This window comes from Crocuta crocuta, unplaced genomic scaffold, assembly GCF_008692635.1.
Source record: "Crocuta crocuta isolate KB4526 unplaced genomic scaffold, BGI_CrCroc_1.0 scaffold382, whole genome shotgun sequence".
Taxonomy (NCBI): Eukaryota; Metazoa; Chordata; class Mammalia; order Carnivora; family Hyaenidae; genus Crocuta; species Crocuta crocuta.
The window spans coordinates 2,766,901-2,789,130 of NW_027531873.1; the positions used below are offsets into that span (position 1 = coordinate 2,766,901).

General features: G+C 48.7%; 1 protein-coding gene across 4 annotated transcripts; it reads left to right on the forward strand.

The window, feature by feature from the left end:
- The first annotated feature begins 4,812 nt into the window (after positions 1-4,812).
- On the forward strand, positions 4,813-21,195 carry PAX6 (paired box 6). Of its 4 annotated transcripts, none has more exons than XM_077772807.1 (11): positions 4,813-4,870; positions 8,369-8,499; positions 9,317-9,358; positions 9,453-9,668; positions 10,407-10,572; positions 16,050-16,208; positions 16,695-16,777; positions 16,991-17,141; positions 17,239-17,354; positions 19,950-20,100; positions 21,036-21,195. In XM_077772807.1, the coding sequence occupies exons 1-11, from the start codon at positions 4,861-4,863 to the stop codon at positions 21,119-21,121; spliced, it is 1,311 nt and encodes a 436-aa protein (XP_077628933.1). In that variant the 5' UTR covers positions 4,813-4,860; the 3' UTR covers positions 21,122-21,195. The 4 variants fall into 4 exon arrangements, with proteins under 4 accessions (XP_077628933.1, XP_077628935.1, XP_077628934.1 ...); XM_077772809.1 differs by having other exon boundaries at positions 9,453-9,467; XM_077772808.1 differs by lacking the exon at positions 9,317-9,358.
- The last annotated feature ends 1,035 nt before the right edge of the window (positions 21,196-22,230 follow it).

The following is a 22,230-nucleotide window of genomic DNA, read 5'->3' on the forward strand; positions in this document are numbered from 1 at the left end:
TTGCGGAGTGATTAGTGGGTTTGAAAAGCGAACCGTGGCTCGGCCTCATTTCCCGCTCTGGTTCAGGCGCAGGAGGAAGTGTTTTGCTGGAGGATGATGACAGAGGTCAGGCTTCGCTAATGGGCCAGTGAGGAGCGGTGGAGGCGAGGCCGGGCGCCGGCACACACACATTAACACACTTGAGCCATCACCAATCAGCATAGGTGTGCTGGCTGCAGCCACTTCCCTCACCCACACTCTTTATCTCTCACTCTCCAGCCGCTGACAGCCCATTTTATTGTCAATCTCTGTCTCCTTCCCAGGGATCTGAGAATTGCTCTCACACACCAAACCAGCAGCGTCCGTGGAGAAAACTCTCACGAGCAACTCCTTTAAAACACCGTCATTGCAAACCATTGTGGTCTTTAAGCAACAACAACAGAAAAAAAAAAAAACAACCAAAAACCAAAAACCAAAAAAAACAAAACAAAACAAAAAAAAAAAATCAAAACCCAACCAACCAAAACTCTTGACAGGAGCATTGACGAGAGAGGATGCCTCATAAAGGTGAGTCCGCTTCTTTCTTCTTGCTTCATTTTAATTGCAATATTCAGGCAGGTCTCCCCTTTCCTCCCTCCTTCCTTCCTCCCTCTGGCCGGTCCCCTCCCCCACTGCTACGCCGGGAGAGTCGGGCCGGAGAAGTTTCCACGCAGGAGCCCAAACTTTCTACTTCCAGCGAAAGCCCGCGTCGGAGGGCGACAGCCGGCGAGCGGGAGCGGCGCAGGGCTGGGGGCGGGCGGCCGGCTCAGCCCCAGCGCCGGCGCCGGCACGGGCTAGGCTCGCGGGAAGAACCGAGGCTCCGGGCGCAGCAGCAACCGCGGCTCCCTACCCCAGCGTCGCCTAATGCCCCCGGCCGGCGGCAGAGGACGAAGAGGCTCTGCGGTGCGCCAGGCCCGGGAACGGCTTCGGAGACCCGGCGCCGCCGGCTGCTTTGTCCGGCCGAGGGCCCCGCGAGCGCGCACGGAGCGAGCGTGTGCCGGGAGCGCCGAGGAGCCAGCTCGCCGCGCTGCCGCCCGCCCGCCCTCCGGCTTTGTGCGGCGCTGCGCTCGGGCACCGAGGAGTCCGCGGGCACTCGAGCGCCGAGGGGCANAGCGAGTGAGCGTGAGCCGAGGAGGAAGCCACCAGGCCGAGACGGTCGGACGCGCGCTCAGAGGGAGCTCGGAGCCGAGCGGGAGAGGATTGTCAGCTTCCATCAAGCCTCCCTCCCCGGCTCTTGCCCCCAACTTGAGAGCAGAGCTCGGAACTTGAAAACTCTCTGCTTCCCAGGCTTCCCCCCAACCATCGCCCTGGCCCGGCGAAAGCTGGGGTTTCCCTATCCTCCAGCTCCCAGCGCTCGGTGGGTATTTTTTCTTGTCTTCCTCTGACAAAGCTACAACCCGGTGTTGCCGTTTCAACAAGTTTGGAAAGGTGGATTGCTTTTAAAAAAAAAATTCAAATCTGATTTTTTTTTTCTTTGTGAGGCCTCAAAAAAAAAAATCAATATGAAAGCATTGGCTTTCCCCTTCGTCTGATCACATTCTCTCCCAGCTAATTAGTCTGAGTAATTTGAGAGCTTTTCGATTCTAAGACCCCAGGAGGAAAAGTGTCTTTTCAAAGTTCATAAAGTTGTTGCCTCTTTCCTTGTGCAGATTTTCTGAGTCTCCCTGGATGATAATAGCCCTGAATTTTAGCAAGTGTAATTGGGGGAAAATGGAGTTGAATTTCAAGTGGAAATGCTTTCTTTTTCGAGTGCTTAAACCCAGCCCTCCAGTCATGAGTGATTTCTAGAAAGTTTAAAAACAAAGTGAACGTGGTTTCTTTTTTTCTTCTTTCTTTCTCTCTCTCTTTCTTTCTTTCTTTCTTTCTTTTTTTCCCCCTCATACTCTCTAAAGCTTCCTAAGCCATTTTGGACGTTTAACTCGAACTTGGGAAGGTTTGAGGAGGGGGCGGGAGCAGAAAATGAAATGAAAAGCAAAGAGCTTGAAAGCCTGGTGAGTTTACCAAGGACAAATAATAGTTGTTGCCGTTGACATTACATTTTTTATAGCCGGCGACCTTTGCAAACCTCTGAAGGCAATTTGATTAGCTGTTATCTTATTTGGCCCTAGAGAGTAAAACTTTGTCATCTTAATTGCTAATTACTCTTTGGCTGGGGGCCGGCAGGGCCGAAAAGTGAGCTCTCTTCTTCACCCCAGCAAAGGTGTTTGGGGATGGATTTTGAGAATTAAATGATTAAAAGCGCTGCATTTGAAAACTGAGGCTCGAGTTGGGGCTGGGGGCGGCAGTGGCCCAGTGGCCTAGAGGACCAAGGCCCCACTGGACTCTGAAGCGTCTGGAGACGCTTTCTTTCCCCGGAGTGGAAAGGGCTGGGTTAGGGCTGTAGAAAGCCCTGGGCTGAGCTGGGGGGCTCTGGCTGCAACTGGGGGTTCTAGCCTCTCCACCCACGCCTGCTTCCGGGTGTCAGTGGCGCCAGCTTCCCGGGTTGCTTTTGCACTAAGTGTTAGCGATTACTTAAGTAATTAAGTAGCTTCTTAGCTGAGATAGAGGTGGGAATGGAGCAGAACTGGAACTTGAGACGCTTCCACCTTCCCAGTTGCTTCAAAAACTAATCTGCTGGGCCTCTCTGGAATCACTAGTGAAATTTTTTTTAATGGCTTCAAGGATGTAGGGGCCAGGAGGGGGGGCATTCAGTTGTGGTTGAGGACAATGTGGATTCTAGAGAGGAAATTGGGGAGTTTTACCCCTTCTAAGAGAAGTCCACTTCCCCTCTCCCTGCCTGCTACTATTCTGCAGTTTCAGAGTCCCACTTTGAGAGGGAGCACATTCTTCAAGAAGTTGGGGTTTCTTCTGCCTGTCCTAGACCTGAGTATGGCTGTGGGGACTGAGAGATAGGAGGAAGGCCCTGAGAGCCAACCCAGCTAGAGGTAACTAGGTAGCCCTCTGCTGTCTCCAATATTTACCAGGCCACATTCGGAAGCTGGGTAAATTCCTCCTCTTAAGTTTATTTTTTATGGATTTAAGCTGCCTCCCAGCTAGTTAATAAACTAGACCATGAATGGCCTTCAAGGGAAAAAATGTGCTTCTTGGAATTCTTTGCTTGTAGGCAGGCAAAATTAATAATCACAATAAGCAAAACAGAAAAAAGAATGAATATTTTAGTTTTTTTTAAACAGGGAGAAATAATGCTGTGACTATTTAATTATTTTACTTTTTTTTCTGCAAACCTCCTGAATAGGTTCTTTATTGTAACTCTCTCTTCCCAATTGAGCTCCCCACGGTGCCGTTGTATCTTTTTACAGCCCCTAACAACTCACACCAGTAACACAATTACCTCCAGATATTTATAACAAGAAATTACTTTTCTATTTTCTGTCCCCCCCCCTTCTTCAGGGAGGGAGTGGTGGAGGGTGAACCTTGGGGGACCCGCACTGGGTCAGGACTTACAAAGCTAGAAGTGTCCCTCTGTTCCCTTTGTGAGTTGGTGGGTTGTTGGTACATTTGGTTGGAAGCTGTGTTGCTGGTTAGGGAGACTCAGTTTTGCTCTTTGGGTTTGGGGAGAGCTGGAGAATAGAAGCCATTGTTCGCTGCCTGTAGGCTTTGTCGACCACGCTCACCCCCTCCTGTTCGTACTTTTTAAAGCAGTGAGGCGAGGTAGACAGCGTGTGTCACAGTACAGTAAAAGGGGGGAAGATCTAAACACCAAAAGAGAAGTTAATCACAATAAGTGAGGTTTGGGGGGGAAAAGTTGGGCTCGCTACTTTCAAAGTCCCAGAAAGGCTGGGAGGACGGTGGGGGTGGGGGGCTGACTGGGAAGCTCTGAGGGAGAGAGTGGAAGATGAAGGGGTAACCAGAGAGTTGGGTTCTGGCGGTCTTGGAGCAGCTGGGACGGTGAAGTTCCTTAAGGAAGGAATAGGGGCTCTGCAGCCCTTCTGATCTGCCCTAGTCTGCACCCTCAGGCACCTTGAAGTTCCGAGATCCCCTTCCCCTCACCTCTGAACTTCAGGTATCAGTCTTTGGCCTTGATTCCTAATGCCATCGTTTCTCTGGTGCTCCCCTTTCCCTTTAACTGGTTCTTGATATTTTTGCAAAATGGTTCCCTGACTTGTCAGATTCTCCAATTTTCCCAAGCCAGGCCCGAGCACCTACTTTTAAAAGGTGGGCACTTCTGCAAGAGAGGCTGCTGGAAATGTGGTTGTAACTCTGGGATTTAGGGTTTTATGATAGTTTGAGCCCTAGATGCATGTTTTGTTTTGTTTTGTTTTTTTCTCAGAGTGTGACTCTGAGAGCCCATGGGCTTATGCTTTCCAGCCACAGCTTTGACATACCTTTCTCTCCTTTTGTTTTGTCTTAGGGGGAAGACTTTAACTAGGGGTGTGCAGATGTGTGAGACCTTTTATTGTAAGAGTGGACAGACTTCCCAGATTTCAGGCAAGTTCTGGTGGCCGCTTTGGGTTCCAAAACCTGAAAGAGTCAGAATTCTTTTCATTGGTGTCACACGGAAGAAAAAAAAAATTCAAAATTGGGTTGTTTCTCCTGATTCTAGAGTTAGCTACTAAGGGGTCTGGGGAAAGCAGCTTGGGGATATTGGAGTATTTTATTTGTAGCCCAAAGGGTAGATTGTGTGTACACTGGAGGGCAGAGGTGGATGCCCCTCAGATGGCCTCAAGCGACTGAGTGGATCATTTCCTCAAGAAGGGGCATTCTCCTGTCCCAGCTCCAGGTCGTCCTCTGTGGGGACGTAGGGCCTACGTGGTTCGGGCCCTGGATTAACGCCTATATCCTTGCTAACAGAGCCCTATATTCGAGCCCCGTGGGATCCCGCGGCCCCCAGCCAGCACCAGCATGCAGAACAGTAAGTGCCTCTGGTCTTTCTCAGACTTCGGGCTGGGGACACGGGGCCGGCAGGTCAGGGGAGGGCGCAGAGGTTCGCGGGTGTCCACGCTGGCCAGGCCCACCGGGCATGAGGGAAGAGGCCAGAGGCCGGGGACCTGAGGCAGCTGTGCCCCCCTTCGCGCCGGGCAACCCGAGAGGGGAGGACGTTTTCGCTGCTGTTCTCGCTCCTAGAAGAACAGGGGCTAGGCCCTTCACAACAGCCCGCTAGAGTTTGTGAAGCTGAGGTAGAGAAACTCCATCCCCCCCAAATCCTGTAACTCACACCCCCTCCCCGCCCCTGCCCGGGCTCTGACCCCAGAGAGAGAGGCTGGGCTGAACAGGGAGGGGCGGAGGCTTCTCCTAGTTGCCCAAGGAGAAGGAGGCCCCTTAGGGTTTAGCCAAGACTGCGAGTCACCACCGTCAGGGAGGGGTGTGGGGGCTCCCCTCCCCCAGTTACTCTCAGGACAGCTCCTCCCCTCCCCACCCCAGCTACCCGCCTAAAAGGCAAAGGGAGCGGGGAACCCTGGCCTGCGTGGTGCTGGGGGGCGGGGGCGGCGGTAAACTGGAACCCTGGGGCTGTTACTGGCCAGAGCAGGTCTACTGGGGTTGGGGAGAGGCTGGGTGTCGAGCCTTGGAACTGGAGAAGCTCCTTCCTGGTAGCTGCGACTGTGCGGGTTCTGATCGGTCCAGGCCCGCAGTGCCTTTGATTCTGCGGCTCTTGTGCCTCCCATCCTCTCTGTGCTCAGGCCCTCTGGGCCCCAGCCCACCTTCCTCCCCAGTGGGGGCACTGCTGGGGTGATAGCGGCAGTGGGTGCTGGTATGTGGCGGGGCTAGTGTGGAGCCCGAGCCTGGAAGCCTGGAGGCCCAGTGAAACCAGGCCTGGGCTGAGGTTCAGAGTGTGGACGCGGTTTAAGGGTTCAGCTGTAGGAGGAGTGCAGAAGGGCCTAGGTCTTCCAGCAACCTTCCCTTGCCGAACCGCAGACCTCGGAGGGTCTCCAGGGCCGGATCCATCAGGCCTGGAAGCGCCGGCCGCCCCAGGTGCTTCCGCGGCTTGGTGAGCGCGAAGCGCAGGAGGGGATTCAAAGGTGGCGAGCTTTAAGGCGGGTTTAGTTGTGCAGAACCTGCCAGGCCCGCGAGGGACCTTCCTTGGCGAGGCAAAGGCTTCTGCCCACCTCTCCCGGCTGCTGGGTTCTCCCCCTGAAGCTCAGAGTGCCCAGCCGCNACACCATATGTTTTCCTATTAGATGCTTCGCGGTCGAATTCTAGGCGCATAATCATCGCCACTGGGCGAGAGCGCCAGCCGTCCCTAGGGAAGGGACACAATGATTGAGGCTTAACCTCTGAAGGGGAACTTAGAGCTACGCTTCCTCGCTGCCTTTTCGATGCTGGCAGAAGCAACCTGGCCCTGGCGTCTCCTGGGCGGGCACCCGCCTACGGTCGCTGCGGAGGTGGCGGGCACGCTTGTTTTGTTTTTGTTTTTGTTTTTTTGTTTTTGTTTTGTTTTTTGTTTTTGCAATGAGGGGAGAAGGAGGGAGGTCTAGGATTAGGCGGCCTCACACGCCTTGGCATTCAGAGACTGGGAATGGCCCAGGCAGTGCGTGAAGTTTGTAAAGTCTTTCTCGGTCTCTCTCTGGGGCAGCCTTTCTCTTTCCGGGAAGGCTCCCTAGGCCCAGAGGGAAGGCTTCCCAGCCAGAGCAGCAGACTGGTGTTGTGAGGCAAAGGAAGGCAATGAAGGGAACTTAGGAGAACCCGGAAGCGCCGACGAGGCCTTGCTCTGTTGCAGAAGTGGTGTCCCGGCCCTGTCTCCGCTCGGCTCGCGCTGGGCCGGGCCGGAGCCCAGATCCCCCAAACGCCTGTCACTTCTCATCGAGTTGAGGCTCTGCCCCCCCTCCCCCGTCGTTNAAAACTCGGCTCCCCTCGAAGGGGAAACGAGTGCAGTTCAATCTCGTCTGAGTGATCTACAAATAGGGACGGAAAGGGTCGTTTTATCACGGTCCCGTTTGTCGTGACGATGCAATTTCCCGGAGCGGAGCACTGTCACAAAGTGACAAGGCTGCCACTAGCGCCCCGACTGATCTTTTCAATTAGCCTTCCATGCATGATCCGGAGCGACTTCCGCCTATTTCCAGAAATTAAGCTCAAACTTGACGTGCAGCTAGTTTTATTTTAAAGACAAATGTCAGAGAGGCTCATCATATTTTCCCCCCTCTTCTATATTTGGAGCTTATTTATTGCTAAGAAGCTCAAGCTCCTGGAGTCAATTTATCAGAGGCTCCAAGGAGAAGAGAGAAGAGGAGAGAGAGAGAAGGGAGCTGAGCAGGGAGCCACGTCTTCTCCTGGAAGAGCTGCTCTCTAGAGTCCGGGGCTGCAGGTTGGAGATTTTTAAGGAAGTGGAAATTGGCAATTGGCTTTATTTGTGTGCCTGTGGTTTCTGGGGAGGGGGCTACAGAGAGGTGCTAACTCCCTTTCCCTGTTCTCTAAGATTAGACAATGGGGGTGAGGCTGTGAGAATAACAAGATAAAGGAGGGATAGAAGACACTGTGGTGTGCTCCTTTCCTTTTTGATTTTTGCTAACATCTGTCCTTGGCCGTGTGGAAGGCCAAGTTCAGCAGGGGAAGTACAGCGAGCTGTGGCCTGTGCGAAGGGACTCCCAGCTCTCGTTTCCCCCAGCTGCAAGCCGGCAGACTACTTTGTGGTTGGAGCGATCTGAGGCTCTGACCCTCACGCCTGTACTGGAGGCGCAGGTTGGGGTTCACCAGCCACAGATCTGCTGCTCTGGTTCTTCTGTATTCCTTTCTTGTCTCTTCATATGTATATGTAATGTAATAATATATAATATATACATATATATATTACAAAAATATATATTACATATATATATATAAAACAACAACAACTCCGGTGCTTGTGTGGTGCCTCCACCAGAGTTTGAAATGTGACAGCAAACGTTTCTGGGCTGTGGAGTCCGAGAGAACGCTGAAGAGCTAAAGGATTTGCTGTAACAGTTCTAACAATGCAGGGACCTTGGAGATTCCGTGTGGGTTCTGTAGAACCCATGTTTTGCCGTGACATTCAGAGGGGATCTTTGGAAGGATATTTTCTGAAATGATTGTTTGTACCCTGTGGGTTCAGGGGCCGGCTGGGGTGTTTTTATGAAGAGGGGCAAAGGGCTGGAGTGACAGCGGCCAGGAGGTGCATGTGTTCTTGCTCAGTGGACTGGGTCTGTAACACCGCGGGGCTGTGTTTGGGCTGGGCTGCCTGATGCCCCGCCTGGCTGCGTGGTCCCAGAGTCGTTTTTGATGGATAGCAGAGACTTGATCGCTGAGGTTGGCATGGGTTGGCAGGGAGCTGAGGATGCATTGTGGTTGTCTTCTCTTCCTCTTCTTCTCCTTCCTCTTCCTCCTCCTCTCTTGACTCTTCTTCCTCTCCTCTCCTCCCTGCTCTGCTCTCCTCTTCTCTCCTCTACCTTTTCCTCAGGTCACAGCGGAGTGAATCAGCTCGGTGGTGTCTTTGTCAACGGGCGGCCACTGCCGGACTCCACCCGGCAGAAGATCGTAGAGCTAGCTCACAGCGGGGCCCGGCCGTGCGACATTTCCCGAATTCTGCAGGTGATCCTCCCGGCGCCGCCCCACTCGCCGCCCCCGCGGCCCTCCACTCTCAACGCCCTCTCTTCATTTCTTACTGTAAACGCTGCTAATTATGGACCCCCTTCACACACCCACCCCAGCCCCTACCCGACACCCCTGCCTTCCTGGCTTTCCCCTTTCCTTCCAGCATCCTTCCCTATCTCTTTCAACCTGGGTCAGTCACTTAAGCTAACTCATCTGCTTAAGGAAAAAAAAAATGTGTGTGTGAATTAAAAAAACAAAACAAAACAAAACCCAAACACCTTTCTCTTTTCATTTGGTAAAATCATCAATTGTGGTAACAGTTTATGAACTATAATAAGCTGAGTTACATAAACCAGCATAATTTCATTCCCCCCTCCCTCATGCCACACTCACCTCAGATTTTGAGATATTTGTGTGTTTTTCATATTCATGAGGAATAGTTATTGATTTTAAAAGGCAAATGCTATTTACCTCCCTATCTAACTCACATTTACAAAATTGGGCATATTTTTAAAGGAAAATAAGTAAAATTTTAGTTTATTTCCCCCCCGTTTGCTCATTAAAATATGGCACTACTTTAAGCAAGGTCAGCACAAAAAAAATTATCTGACTTCGTTTTGATGCATCTTCAGTCAATGTTTAGGAAACAGTTTTTTTTTTTGAAAAAACTTTAAACTTAGGGTTTTTTTTTAAGTTCAAACTGTTTTAAAGTATCATCATATTTGTAGTTTTTAGGGCTACAAATGTAATTTTAAGAAAAAAAGCTCTCTACAGTAAGTTCTCATACCATTGAAGGTATATTTTTGTGTTATAGACCCATGCAGATGCAAAAGTCCAAGTGCTGGACAATCAAAACGTAAGCTTGTCATTGTTTAATGCATACTTAAACAATTTTATTTTTGTCTTGAAATTATTAATAATGTGGTTTTCTGTCCACTTCCCCTATGCAGGTGTCCAACGGATGTGTGAGTAAAATTCTGGGCAGGTATTACGAGACTGGCTCCATCAGACCCAGGGCAATCGGTGGTAGTAAACCGAGAGTAGCGACTCCAGAAGTTGTAAGCAAAATAGCCCAGTATAAGCGGGAGTGCCCGTCCATCTTTGCTTGGGAAATCCGAGACAGATTACTGTCCGAGGGGGTCTGTACCAACGATAACATACCAAGTGTAAGTTCACTGAGAACATTCTCCCTCCCTGCCCTATGCCCCGTGCTCTTTCCTCTTTACATCTTTCTCTCCACTTGCCTCCCACCCCCCCCCCACCAGTGTCATCCTGTCTCCGTCTCCTTCCTGCTCTCCCTATGTCACCTCTGTAGCTGAGGGTGTTGAGAGGAACACACTGGCCTTTTTTTGATCTCCTGGAAAATGGGAGTCAAGTGTGGGGAGCTGTTCACCTTATTTGCATGCTGCAAAGTAGAGGGTGGAGGCACCCAGGGAAAGCCACTTGAAAGAAGAAGGAAAAGGAAAACGAAAAGCAAAATCTAACCTCCTCCAACCTAGACTGCCTGAACCTTCCTTCGGGTGTCAAATGTCCACTTCTGCCTTTATAGAAAACAAAGTGAAAGAAAGCTCTAAACCAAGCCTGTCATCTTCCTCCTCCTCCTCCTCCTCCTCCTTCTCCTCCTCCTCCTCCTCCNTAGGTCACTACAGACATCCAGCAGCAGTGAAGCAAATGCCCTCTCCATCCTACATTCTCTACCCAACTCAGTTTCCACGGCCAGAGTGATGGCTGTCATTCTGTCCACAATGTCTCTGCAAATCTACCCACTGTCCCAGGATGGCTGGGAGTTTTTCTTTTTAATGTGTTAAGGGTCCTTCTTTAAGGGAGTGGGGATGGGGACTGAAGATAGGGCAACTGTCTTCAGGAGACGCTACCATTTGGTTTGATTTTGGTTTGATTTACAGGTGTCATCAATAAACAGAGTTCTTCGCAACCTGGCTAGCGAAAAGCAACAGATGGGCGCAGACGGCATGTATGATAAACTAAGGATGTTGAATGGGCAGACCGGAAGCTGGGGCACCCGCCCGGGTTGGTATCCGGGGACTTCTGTGCCAGGGCAACCTACGCAAGGTAAAAAGCCCAAGCACTTATCCTCAAAACTCTTCATATGTCAGCCACTTGCCCATCTTTTCCTTTTACCCACTTCTGTGCTTGAAGAATGTAGTTCAGAGACTCTTCCAAGGCTTGGGACAGATTGACTTGCCCTGTTGGAGGATGGTATTTGTTGAACTATCTCACTGGTCTTCGAATTTGAGGATTGTGTATGTCAGGACTAGGAAGGATGTGGTGGGTGTGCATGTGTGCATATATGTTTTGGGCAGGAGTACGTGTGTAAGAGCTAGCTGCGTGGTGCCCTATTCAAATTTGCCATTAAAATGCACGGAGAGTCCCCTTGCTGTAGAAGTGTGACAAGTTAACACACTGACAGGCTGCGAGGTAAACATAATTGTATCGTTTTGCTTTTTGCCGTAATTGACAAATTATGTGAGTATGAGTAGGGTGCATATGAAAGGGCGAGCAGCAAGATGCAGGGCAGAGTACAGGATAGGGCACAGGGAGCCCTGGTCTCCCAACTCCAACAACACCATCATCTCCATCGTTACCTCCGTTCCTCTGGGCCCCCAGTTCTCACTCTCTGTGGGTGGCGACTGCACAGAAGGGTGGGGTGAGGACACCGTGAGCCGGCCTGCGGGGTGTCCGGAGCCGCTGGGGGGTGTGGGGGGGTGGGAGGAGAGAAGGAATCAGGACCCTCGCAGCATCTATGAGAAGGAATGGGGTAAGAGGAGCAGATGGGGGTGGGGTGGCGTAGGTTGGCTCTCCCCTCCCCTACACACCCCGAGGTAGCTTGGTCAAGAATAGGAAACAGTTTACTCCGAAGATTAATCGGTATTTGTTGTCCTTGTGACAAGGAGATAATATGCGGGATAATGGGACGTGGCGTCTCACTCCCCGGAGCCCGACGAAGCCCGGGGGCTCCGGGCCGGGGGCGGCAGCGCGGGGACGCCGACCAGGCTGCCCGCGCGTCAGTGCGCTCTCGGACCCGCTCCGGGTGCGCCGCGCCTCCACGGAGCCGGGCTAGAGAAGGGAAAATCGGTAACAGTATGCGAAATATCTGGTACAAAGGATGCTTCTGTCACTCGCAAGAATTTGTTATGGGAACAATCCTGTCGCTCTGTAATTGCTCATTAGAGAACGTTTTGTTTCTCATTAAGGCGACATGAATAAGCGTCTAGTTGAAGGAGACAGCTGTAGAAATGTTCCACAAGAGACCTCTGGACACGATTCGGCACCAATTGCCAATTAGACATGTCAGTTTTAAGAGCAGAAAACAATATAGGACGGACACTGGGAAGATAGGGAGCAAAGCGCTTGCTCCGTGTTTCCCAGCGCGGCCGCTCGGCCGGCAGAGGCCTCCTGATGCGCTGGGCCCGGGCTCCCCTGGGCGACCCCGCTGGCCAGCTCGTCCTATCCGGTTCTGACCCCGCGGCCTCCTGGGGTGCAGCCAAGGCCGAGGCCCAGGCCTACTCCCGCCTCTGATGAGGACAGGGAGTGACAAGGCTGAGTGTAGACCACCACACCCTCACCTGACCTTTGAAACTGTTGGATTCCCACGTGCGCACACTGGACACACCCAGGAGACACCCGACCTTGGCATTCTCCAGCGCCCGCCCCTAACCCCCCAGCATCCTGGGGGCCTCCTGACCCCTCCCCCGCCNCAGAGCCGGGACACAAGTCCGGGGCAGCCGCTTCCGCCAGAGGTGGCGCCCGATTTGGGCAGCTTTCCGTCCCGGGAAGCTCGAGGGCGGGAAGCGAGAGCCTAACTCAACGACCCTGTGGTGATGGTTGCGGCGGGAGGTGGCGCTAGTTCAGGAGCTTTTAACTTTTAGGCGCCGACTCGCTGGAGCGTTCCGACTCCCCAACTGTCAATTGACCCTCCGCCTGCATAAGAAACCCACTCGGGTGCAGCGACCGCGGGCGCCGACCACCCCTCCCCGCCCTCTACTGCTGGGGGGGAACGCGTCGGAGCCCCCCTTCCGGAGCGGGGTCCCGGGCGTGGGGGCGCGGGGCGCTGGTGGCGGGCTTCGGCCGGCGCGCCCCGGGAATCCCCAGACCTTTTGGTGCTAAGAAGGCCCCCTCCCCTTCGCCCCCTCTCCCGGCCCGGGAAGCCGTTTTGGGGTTTTAAAGAGTCCATTACTCCGAAAGCATAAGGCGAGGTTAGGTCTCAGAGGGAGACAAATATGGTTTCCATCTGATCAACGCCATGCGGCGGTGAATAAAATCGTGACGACGTGGGCTGACAACGAGAGACAACTCTATCCAGCCCCAATCCTCCAGCGATTTGGTGGTTTTAGGGATCACGGAGACACTTTTTCTTATCTCCTCCCCCCACCCCCAACCCCCATAATACCCAGGCCCTCTATAGGATTTAGTCAGTCTCTTTTCAACAGATGCTACAATGTTTTGATCCGCGCTCTAGAGCTGAAAAGGTGCCGCAACCGGGTTGCTATCTTTTCTTGCTTGTTTTCCGCCTCACTGATTAAGACACTAAGAAACCAAGGAATGATTTTATTTCCCAGCNGGCTGGGATAATGGGAGACGCTTTCACTGGCCTTCTCACGGATTAGGCTGGAAGGTGGACGGCGCCCATTGAAGGCCTCTTCTTTGCGCGCTCCGAGGGGGCGCCTTCTAAAGAAGATATCTTAATTGTCTGCCACTTAGGTTTATCATAAGGAGAATTCGAGATCCAACTTTTAGTTTTATTTTGTTAAAAGCTTTAAGAGTGGAAGGTAAATCCACTAAAGAAAAAAAAGGGGGGGGGCGCCCAATCTAAGAGTGACTTTTCCTTCAGCGCTTGGCTGCCAACAGTTGCTACTTTGACAGCAGCAAACAAACTTTAAACGGGGCACGCCTGCTCTGCGGGGTCGTGGAGGGATCCTGCAGCCACGGGTTTCTCCTGACCTGCCTCTAATTCCATTCCGTCCTTCTCCCAAAGGGCTCTCTATCCCCATTGACTCAGTTCTCAAATCAGAGCCACACCTGCAAAAGTGTGTAAGAGACAGAGACACAGGGAGAGATGGGGGTGGGGTGGGGAAGAGACCGTGCAACTCTCCAAGTTTTAATTTAGGAAAATATCAGAGAAGTAGAGAATGCTATCTGCAGGGGTCTTACAAGGGAGACCTGGGCAGCTTTAATTGGTAACATCGAATATGCCAGAAAAACGACTGGGGTGGGCATGAGTGACCACCAGAGCGAGATAGGATTGTGTTCTCCTCAGCACCCCAGTCCCTAAATGTCGGATGGTTGGAGATTTTTGTGTTTCCCCAAAGCAGTAACCCACAGAACTAGTTTCTGGTTGGCCGAAAAGGACTATTTGTAAAGTCTTCCTCATTCCCTGAATCTGAAAATAAGGGGGGGGGGGGGAGTCTTTTTTTTCTTTTTTGAAAAATCTCNGGGCAGTAAATTAGTACAGACACTTGTGCTCACACACGTGACTCCCACAGCTAAGTAGCCCTCTCCCACCCCTCTCCCCATCTCTCTGAAGGAGCAGGAGAGGACCCAAAGTAGAGCCAGTCTCTTTAGTAATTGCCTGTCTCTGTCTTCCTTTCCCCCTTTCTCTCCTTGTCTTCTTAGACCTTCTTGCCTCTTTTTTTTTCTCTTGGCACTTCTGTCCTTCTTATACCTTTCTGGGCTCTGTCTCTTTGAAGCCCTCCCTCTTTTCCCGCCTCCTCTCCAACCCCTCCCCCTTGGCCCTCATCATCCCTTTCTGCTTCCCTCCTTACCTCGGACCTGGTCACCANATCCCCCCAGCCAAGCGCCCTAAATAGCATTGAGGCCCCCGCTCTTCGGACAGTGATTAATGATAGCAGAGCAGAGGGGTTAACACACTTCACTGAAAAGTCTGTTGACTGGGCTTCTTGTAACACAATGTGGCCCGCTGCACGCCTCAAGAGAATCCTTTTGTTGTCCGCGCTCATTGTGGCCTCAAAAATTCTGCCCACGAAAGTTTGCCAACGCTCCTGCCCCAGGAGTTTAATAGTTTCCCTTACTCACGGGGCATTGTGTGGCGCTGAAAAGCAGCCCCTCGCTATTCAAGTGTTGGTGGTCATCTCAATAGATCTCCAAGGGCCCATATGGTGGCCAGTGCCGATGAATCCGCCTGTTTAAATGGGGGAGAAAGTTGGGGTTTTAAAACATTTCAAAGTTTCTGAAAAGATCCCACTAGATCCTGTCACAATTCTCTGAACTCTTTGAAGGCGCTGCCTATTGTCTCCTGGTTATAAATGATATTCCTGGCCAAGTCGATTCCCACCAAGGCGCCCCTAGAGGCCCCTCCTCCCCACCGGCTACATTTCTAGGATGGGGGGGCAGCCCCTGTTGGTGTCCCGTGGGGGCCTCGGGACCCAAGACCCAGGACCCCACCTGTAGTGGTTCGGGAGGCCCGGTGAGGGCTGAGTGCTCCCTTCAGACAGGCTGTGGCCTCGGGAGCAAGAGGCAAGGCGAGATACAGCTAGCCCAAGTGTACATCTTCCCTGGAAGCAGCAAGGGAAAACAATAAAACTTTCCCCTGTTTAATGATAGAAATTACAGTAAAAGTGGTGGAAATGCCCTAATTAAAAATGTACCACTTAAATGATATGCCAAGGACTCAGCTGCAGCATATTTAGCTAGTTAGTGAACTCTCTACTATTTCTTTTTTAAAATTACACGTTAAAAATTTAAAAGAAATCTTACTTTTCTCTGGTGCAACACATTACAAAGAATGGACAGTCCTTTTATCTAAATATAAAATTCCATTTTCAGCAATTATAGCCTGTTCTTGGTGATGATATAATTACAGCTGTGCTCGTAATAGGTGTCAAGGCAAAGCGCACTCATACAATAGTTGAATAAAACTGCAGAACAATGCAAGCATTTCTAAATTCACAACCTTTAAAATGAAATTGACTGTGCAGAATTCAAATAAAAACTAGATAAATATTTTTTTAAAAAGATTACAAGCTTGGTTTGGTTTCTTAATAGCATTTTCTACAAACCTATCAACATCTAATTGATTAGATAGGAATTACTGATTATAGATCAGCTGAAATCTTGAACATCACTCTTCTATTTTCCCAACAGAGCTATAGGTAAATAAATTCTGTAGGGAAAGGGGAAATGGGTGAGGCATTTGGGACTCAAGGTTAGTTATGAAAGACCATTTTAATTGGAAACTTCAGCACTTGTTTTGTTATTCAAAGAAATGCCACTCTGTAATGTCCATATTGTGCAGTCTCTTCTTGATAAAAACAGAAAGAAAGAAAGAAAGAAAGAAAGAAAGAAAGAAAGAAAGAAAGAAAGAAAGAAAGAAAGGAAGAAAATGGTGATAAGATAGTGTTATGTCACTAATGTCTTGTATTAGAAGGAGATTGACGCTTAGTTACCTTGGGAATGTCTTGGTGAGGCTGTCACAATGTACTCCTCTTGGAGTTTATGGCTATACCCAGGCCACTTTTGGAGGCTTGGAGTTATCCTTGATTTCTCTTACTGTCCTTTTCTTTTTGTTCCAGATGGCTGCCAGCAACAGGAAGGAGGGGGAGAGAATACCAACTCCATCAGTTCCAATGGAGAAGATTCAGATGAGGCCCAAATGCGACTTCAGCTGAAGCGGAAGCTGCAAAGAAATAGAACATCCTTTACCCAAGAGCAAATTGAGGCCCTGGAGAAAGGTGATGGAGTTTTTCAAAGTAGGGAGGCCGTAAATCAAACTAAATGCCACATCTTCAGTACAAAGAGCTAAATTTAGCCAGGGCCCTTTGCATAGAGGACTGAAAAGCTTTCTTTTCTCTTTCTTTTCTTTCTTCTTCTTTTTTTTTTTTCCTGGGCATCTTTTCAGTGTGTGTGTTTTCTTTCTTCTTTTCATGTACCAGTAATTCAAAGACTATGAGTCTGACTTCTCATAAAGAAAAAAAAAACGATGGTTTTGCTAATTCAGGCCACAGAAGGGTCCTCGAACGAATGTCATTCCAAAGGAAATTTAACTTGGTCCTGGTGGAATAGCTCTTTCAAGTACAGTGTTCGTAGTAGCAGCATTTCAAGAGGAGTTGGTTGGAAGGGACAGAAATGGGGAGGTGGGGACCAATTTGATCCAGGGTTTGGTTGACACATTTTGTGCAGTTCTGGTGCAACATAGAAAACGCCACTTACTCTTTCAGAGTTTGAGAGAACCCATTATCCAGATGTGTTTGCGCGAGAAAGACTAGCGGCCAAAATAGATCTACCTGAAGCAAGAATACAGGTACCCAGAGAACGTGTGGTTTCATGCCTTGCCCTTTCTAGAGACAAAGGTGCTTCTAAGGAACACCGTTCATTGATATAAGGAGTAAAAGGTTCAGTCTGATAAATGCTTTGCTGCCACTGGGGGAGGGGGGGAGGTGGGGAGCAGAGCAAGTGCAGGGGGAGGTTGAGTTGGGAGTGGGCACAGGCCTAACCTGTTCCCTCTGATTTCCAGGTATGGTTTTCTAATCGGAGGGCCAAATGGAGAAGAGAAGAAAAACTGAGGAATCAGAGGAGACAGGCCAGCAACACACCCAGTCACATCCCCATCAGCAGTAGTTTCAGCACCAGTGTCTACCAGCCAATCCCGCAGCCCACCACGCCTGGTAATTTGAATCCTCCTACTAGTAATAAGTGTGTTTCAGCTGTTTGCCCTGGCTCTGACTTCCAGCATGACTCTCTGCGGCGTCTCTCTCCCTGCAGTTTCCTCCTTCACCTCTGGCTCCATGTTGGGCCGGACAGACACAGCCCTCACAAACACGTACAGCGCTCTGCCGCCCATGCCCAGCTTCACCATGGCGAACAACCTGCCTATGCAAGTAAGTGAGGCCTCTGGCCATCTGCTTACTGGGTGCCTCGGAGAAGAAGTGAAGAAAGGGTCAGGGCCCGCAGACCTCGCTGGCCACGCATGCGCCCTTGGGGGCCTTTCTCACTGCGGTGATTTAGCTTGTCCAGTCAAGGCTGAGGTGAAAACAGTCAGTCCACTCTTGTAGTTGGACTGATGGATTGATTGATTCATGCTCTTATAAAAAGCATAAAAGCCAAGTTAATCTGCCTCTTGCTCCAAGAGGATGTTAGCTTGATAATGTTGGGTGGGAATGGGGCATGTTTTGGGTACCGGTGAAAGTTGTGTCAGAAAACAGAAGTAATGCTGATAGTTATTATCACATTATCAGATAGTAAGGGGTTAGTATATGTAAATTTCGGTTCCTATTAATGTGTTCATATTAATGAATACATAACCTGTGTCCGCATTTTGGACATTATTTAGTGTATCTGTGACAAGCCAGTGAGGAAGAGGAAAAAGGATCAGAAATAAGATTTATATTTGCATTGTGGGATATACTTTGATACAAAGGAATGGTGAATTTTCTTTCTATGGCTAAAGACAAGGATAAAAAAAGGAATACAGGTGCTTGCTAAAAATTTAGCGTGTCTTTGCCAAGAATCATGTAATGAGTTTGCGGTGCTCCTCACTGCCTGGGTAGGTCGATGCCCTTCCCTCGGTGTGACAACCCGCCTCTACTCTCCGTTCTGTCCCAAGTGTTTATCAGCTCCTACGTGTGCAAGGCCCTGTGGTAGGTTAGCCCTTTATGATGGAAGTTGTATAAGGCAGGTGGGCTATGTTAGAACTTTGGAGCTGGATGGAGTCTTGATGGGAAAACAATCGGTCTTCCTTCCGGTGGGCCTTCTGTGGTGAGTTTCCCAGGACTCCGGTTTGTGCAATGCTTAGAAGATGCCGGATGGTGTGAGATTGGCCAGTGTGAGCCGCTATTGGAAACAGTTCTGGGGCTACACAGATTGTTTACTCACCACTGAACATCTTTTGATGACTTTCAAATCCAAATAGCAGCAAAATAAATGTTCCACAGCCTCCAGATGAATATACGAGCAGCTAGATAAGCGACTTCAGAGGAATTATTCACATGTTTATTTTCATTGCATCTGGATATTAGTAGCCATTTGCAATTAATGTGAATTAAGGGATTAACAGCCCATTGGTTGGTATTACTACAACTGCTTTGGAATTTTCCAGAAGTGAGGTTGCCTAGAGGAAATGATTTTGGGAATTAGAGACAAACGGAAGCTGAAATTCTGGCAGGGCCCTCAGGCCTTCTTGCCTCTTTGAACCTGATGTTAGCAGTCATCCTCTGACTTTAATAAGGCCACTGAGTGTCTTGTCCAGTTTTGTAAATTGTAGCGACATCTAGGTTCATGCAAAGATAACAAAGTGTGTACATAAGAAAACATTTAGAAGCAATTAAATAGGTGCTACTATTTTATTAAGGTTATTTCCAGATATAAAGTGGTGCCAGGCCAATTTAATTCAAACACTGACTTTTAAAAGTTACACACCTCATATGAAACAAAACATATATACTTTTGTAAAGCACAGAGAAAATTAAAAAGTTATTAGTGATTCTACTGTTCAGAGAAAATTACTCTCTGGATTTTAGAGTTGGGGTGTACTGGGCTGTCTGTCCATCAGTTCATCTTGTTGGCCAAAATCTTCAACCATTTTACAAAGGGTGGGTGTCTCCCTCTGAATTTTCTCTAACGTGTCACCCTTTCTGAGAATGTGGATCATGAAATGTTAAACATTTCTGCAGTTTGCAGATCAGAGTAGGGCCATTATCTCCCTCATTCCTGGCATGATGCTTGTATTGATTCATCCCAGTCTTGCTGCCCTGGCATAGCTTCATGGAAGCTCGTGAGGGATTTTGTCCCAGAAAGGTTTACCTCCTCAATACCACCAGACCAGACACTTTAGAGGGCAGTGACCCAATTTTGTGGATAAAACCCAATCTGGGTTTTTAGGTCTGTAAGGGAATCACAGCTAATTCTCAGGATGGGGCTAGGTATTTACTGATGCCTCTAACCACTTTAATCTCAGGTCATTACGGATGTGTCTCTTCAAAGAATCTTTAATCCCATGAGTCCAACCATTAAAGGCTCCCAAGGTCCCCGAAGCAGACTTTATGGAGAACTCCATCCACAGTTCTCTGCCCAAAGCCTGAGATACAGGATTTGGGGGTCACTAGATTCCCAAATAGATTGGATTTGCAGGAGAGGGGGTGTGTTTTAATGGAAGTCCTCATGCTATAGATTCTCTGACGATGCTGGCAGACGTCCAAGGTGAAAATGGACAGAAACCCTGTTAATTTTATGATAGTGCCAACCATCTAGCTAGACAGTTGTCTGAATTTGTATTACTTTTGGGCAACTTTACTCTAGCGGTGGTCAACGGAAGGACTGGCTGGAGGCCCGACTGTCGATATGGAATTCCAGTACTTTCCACCAGAGCGTCTTTAGTGATCAGACTCATTGGCAGAGTTCCTGGGGAGGAGAGAGCCTGGGGATGTGGCTGTGTGATGTGCTTCTCGGTAACCACGGGTCTGCCTTTCTCCTCTCAGCCCCCAGTCCCCAGCCAGACCTCCTCGTACTCCTGCATGCTGCCCACCAGCCCTTCGGTGAACGGGCGGAGTTACGATACCTACACCCCCCCACATATGCAGACACACATGAACAGTCAGCCAATGGGCACCTCGGGCACCACTTCCACAGGTGAGCCGCTGTTCCTCGCAGGCCGCACAGAGGTGGCCTTTACAGCCGCATTTGCCAGGTGATCTAACTTCGCTTGAAGTTACTCTAAAAAGAAAACCCTGGCCTTGTGTGATGGTGTGTTTAACTCTTTGCTGCTCACTTCTCAGGGGAGGGGGAACTGATCGGAAGGGGAAATTTAGTCAAGCCAGTTAATAACTTGACACCATGGAGACAAAAAGCAAAGTTGTTTTTCCTGAATTGGGTCACAGAAGTTGTATATATGAAGACAAGGCCTGAGAATGTCAGTTTTCTGAAGAGAGGCTGTTAGCCAGAGTCAGCAGGGAGGGCCCCAGAGTGAGGGGCCTGGTGAGTGCTGTCAAAAGACTTCTCACTTTCCAAGCCCCTCCATGCCTTTCATCTCAGCTGAAGAAGTACCACATTGGTTTGCCAGAGATAGTTTTATTTAAACATTTTTTAATGTTTATTTTTGAGAGAGAGAGTGAGAGCGAGCAGGGGAGGGGCAGAGAGAGAGAGGGAGACAAAAGAGAGAAGCAGGATCCAGGCTCTGAGCTGTCAGCACAGAGCCTGATGCAGGGCTCGAACTCACGAACCATGAGATCATTACCTGAGCTGAAGTTGGACGTGTAACCGACTGAGCCACCCAGGTGCCTCTTTGCCAGAGATAGTTATTGCTAAAGTTCCAAACATGCAAACAAATGGAGGTGTTTTGTGTGTGTGTGTGTGTGTGTGTGTGTGGACTTGGAATTCAATAGATATGTGTAAACACGTAATCTTGTTTCTGAAGGTTCTACTTTTGCTTGTGAGACTTTAAGTATTTTTTAAAAATACAGTTAGAATGTTAGAAAGTATGAAGAGATTTTTTTTTTAAACCTATAAATCCATGCTTGTCTCTTGAAGGGAATTTCTACATGGCTATTTCTTTCATCCACTTCTAGGACTCATTTCCCCTGGTGTGTCAGTTCCTGTTCAAGTTCCTGGAAGTGAACCTGATATGTCTCAATATTGGCCAAGATTACAGTAAAAAAAAAAAAAAAAGGATATATGGTGTTAATTCAGTCAGTGACTATGTGGACACAACAGTTGGGCGTTCAGGAAGGAAAGGAAAATGGCTGTTAGAAGCACTTCAGATCTGCAATTGTGTCCTGTGTTGTACCACTGGGGAATGGACTTGAAGCAAGGACCTTTGTATCCAGAAGGCACGCTATCAGTTGGAACAAATCTTCATTTTGGTATCCAAACTTTTATTCATTTTGGTGTATTATTTGTAAATGGGCATTTGTATGTTATGAAACAAAAAAGAACAACGTAGACTGGATGGATGTTTGATCTGTGTTGGTCATGAAGTTGTTTTTAAAAAAAAAAAAGGAAACCGTGATCAACAAGCTTTGCCACGAATTTAAGAGTTTTATCAAGATATATCAAATACTTCTACCCATCTGTTCATAGTTTATGGACTGATGTTCCAAGTTTGTATCATTCCTTTGCATATAATTAAACCTGGAACAACATGCACTAGATTTATGTAAGAATATCTGTTGGTTTTCCAAAGGTTGTTAACAGATGAAGTTTATGTGCAAAAAAAGGGTAAGATATAAATTCAAGGAAGAAAAAAGTTGATAGCTAAAAGGTAGAGTGTGTCTTCGATAAAAATCCAATTTGTTTTATGTCAAAATGTAAGTATTTGTCTTCCCTAGAAATCCTCAGAATGATTTCTATAATAAAGTTAATTTCATTTATATTTGACAAGAATACTCTATAGATGTTTTATACACATTTTCATGCGATCATACGTTTCTTTCTTGGCCGGCAAAAATTAATTGTTCTTAGATATAGTTGTATTACTGTTCACAGTCCAATCATTTTGTGCATCTAGAATTCATTCCTAATCAATTAAAAGTGCTTGCAAGAGTTTTAAACTTAAGTGTTTTTGAAGTTGTTCACAACTACATATCAAAATTAACCATTATTGATTGTAAAAACCATGCCAAAGCCTTTGTATTTCCTTTATTATACTATTTTCTTTTTAACCTTATAGTGTGGTGTTACAAATTTTGTTTCCATGTTAGATTACCATTCTAAACCAATGGTTACCTTCACACATACTCTATTTTATATCCTGATAATTCTTAA

Coding starts and splice junctions, on each gene's coding strand:
- PAX6 (XM_077772807.1), top strand. Junction 9,669..10,406: donor CCAACGATAACATACCAAGT/GTAAGTTCACTG, acceptor TTTGATTTACAG/GTGTCATCAATAAACAGAGT. Junction 16,209..16,694: donor AATTGAGGCCCTGGAGAAAG/GTGATGGAGTTT, acceptor TTACTCTTTCAG/AGTTTGAGAGAACCCATTAT.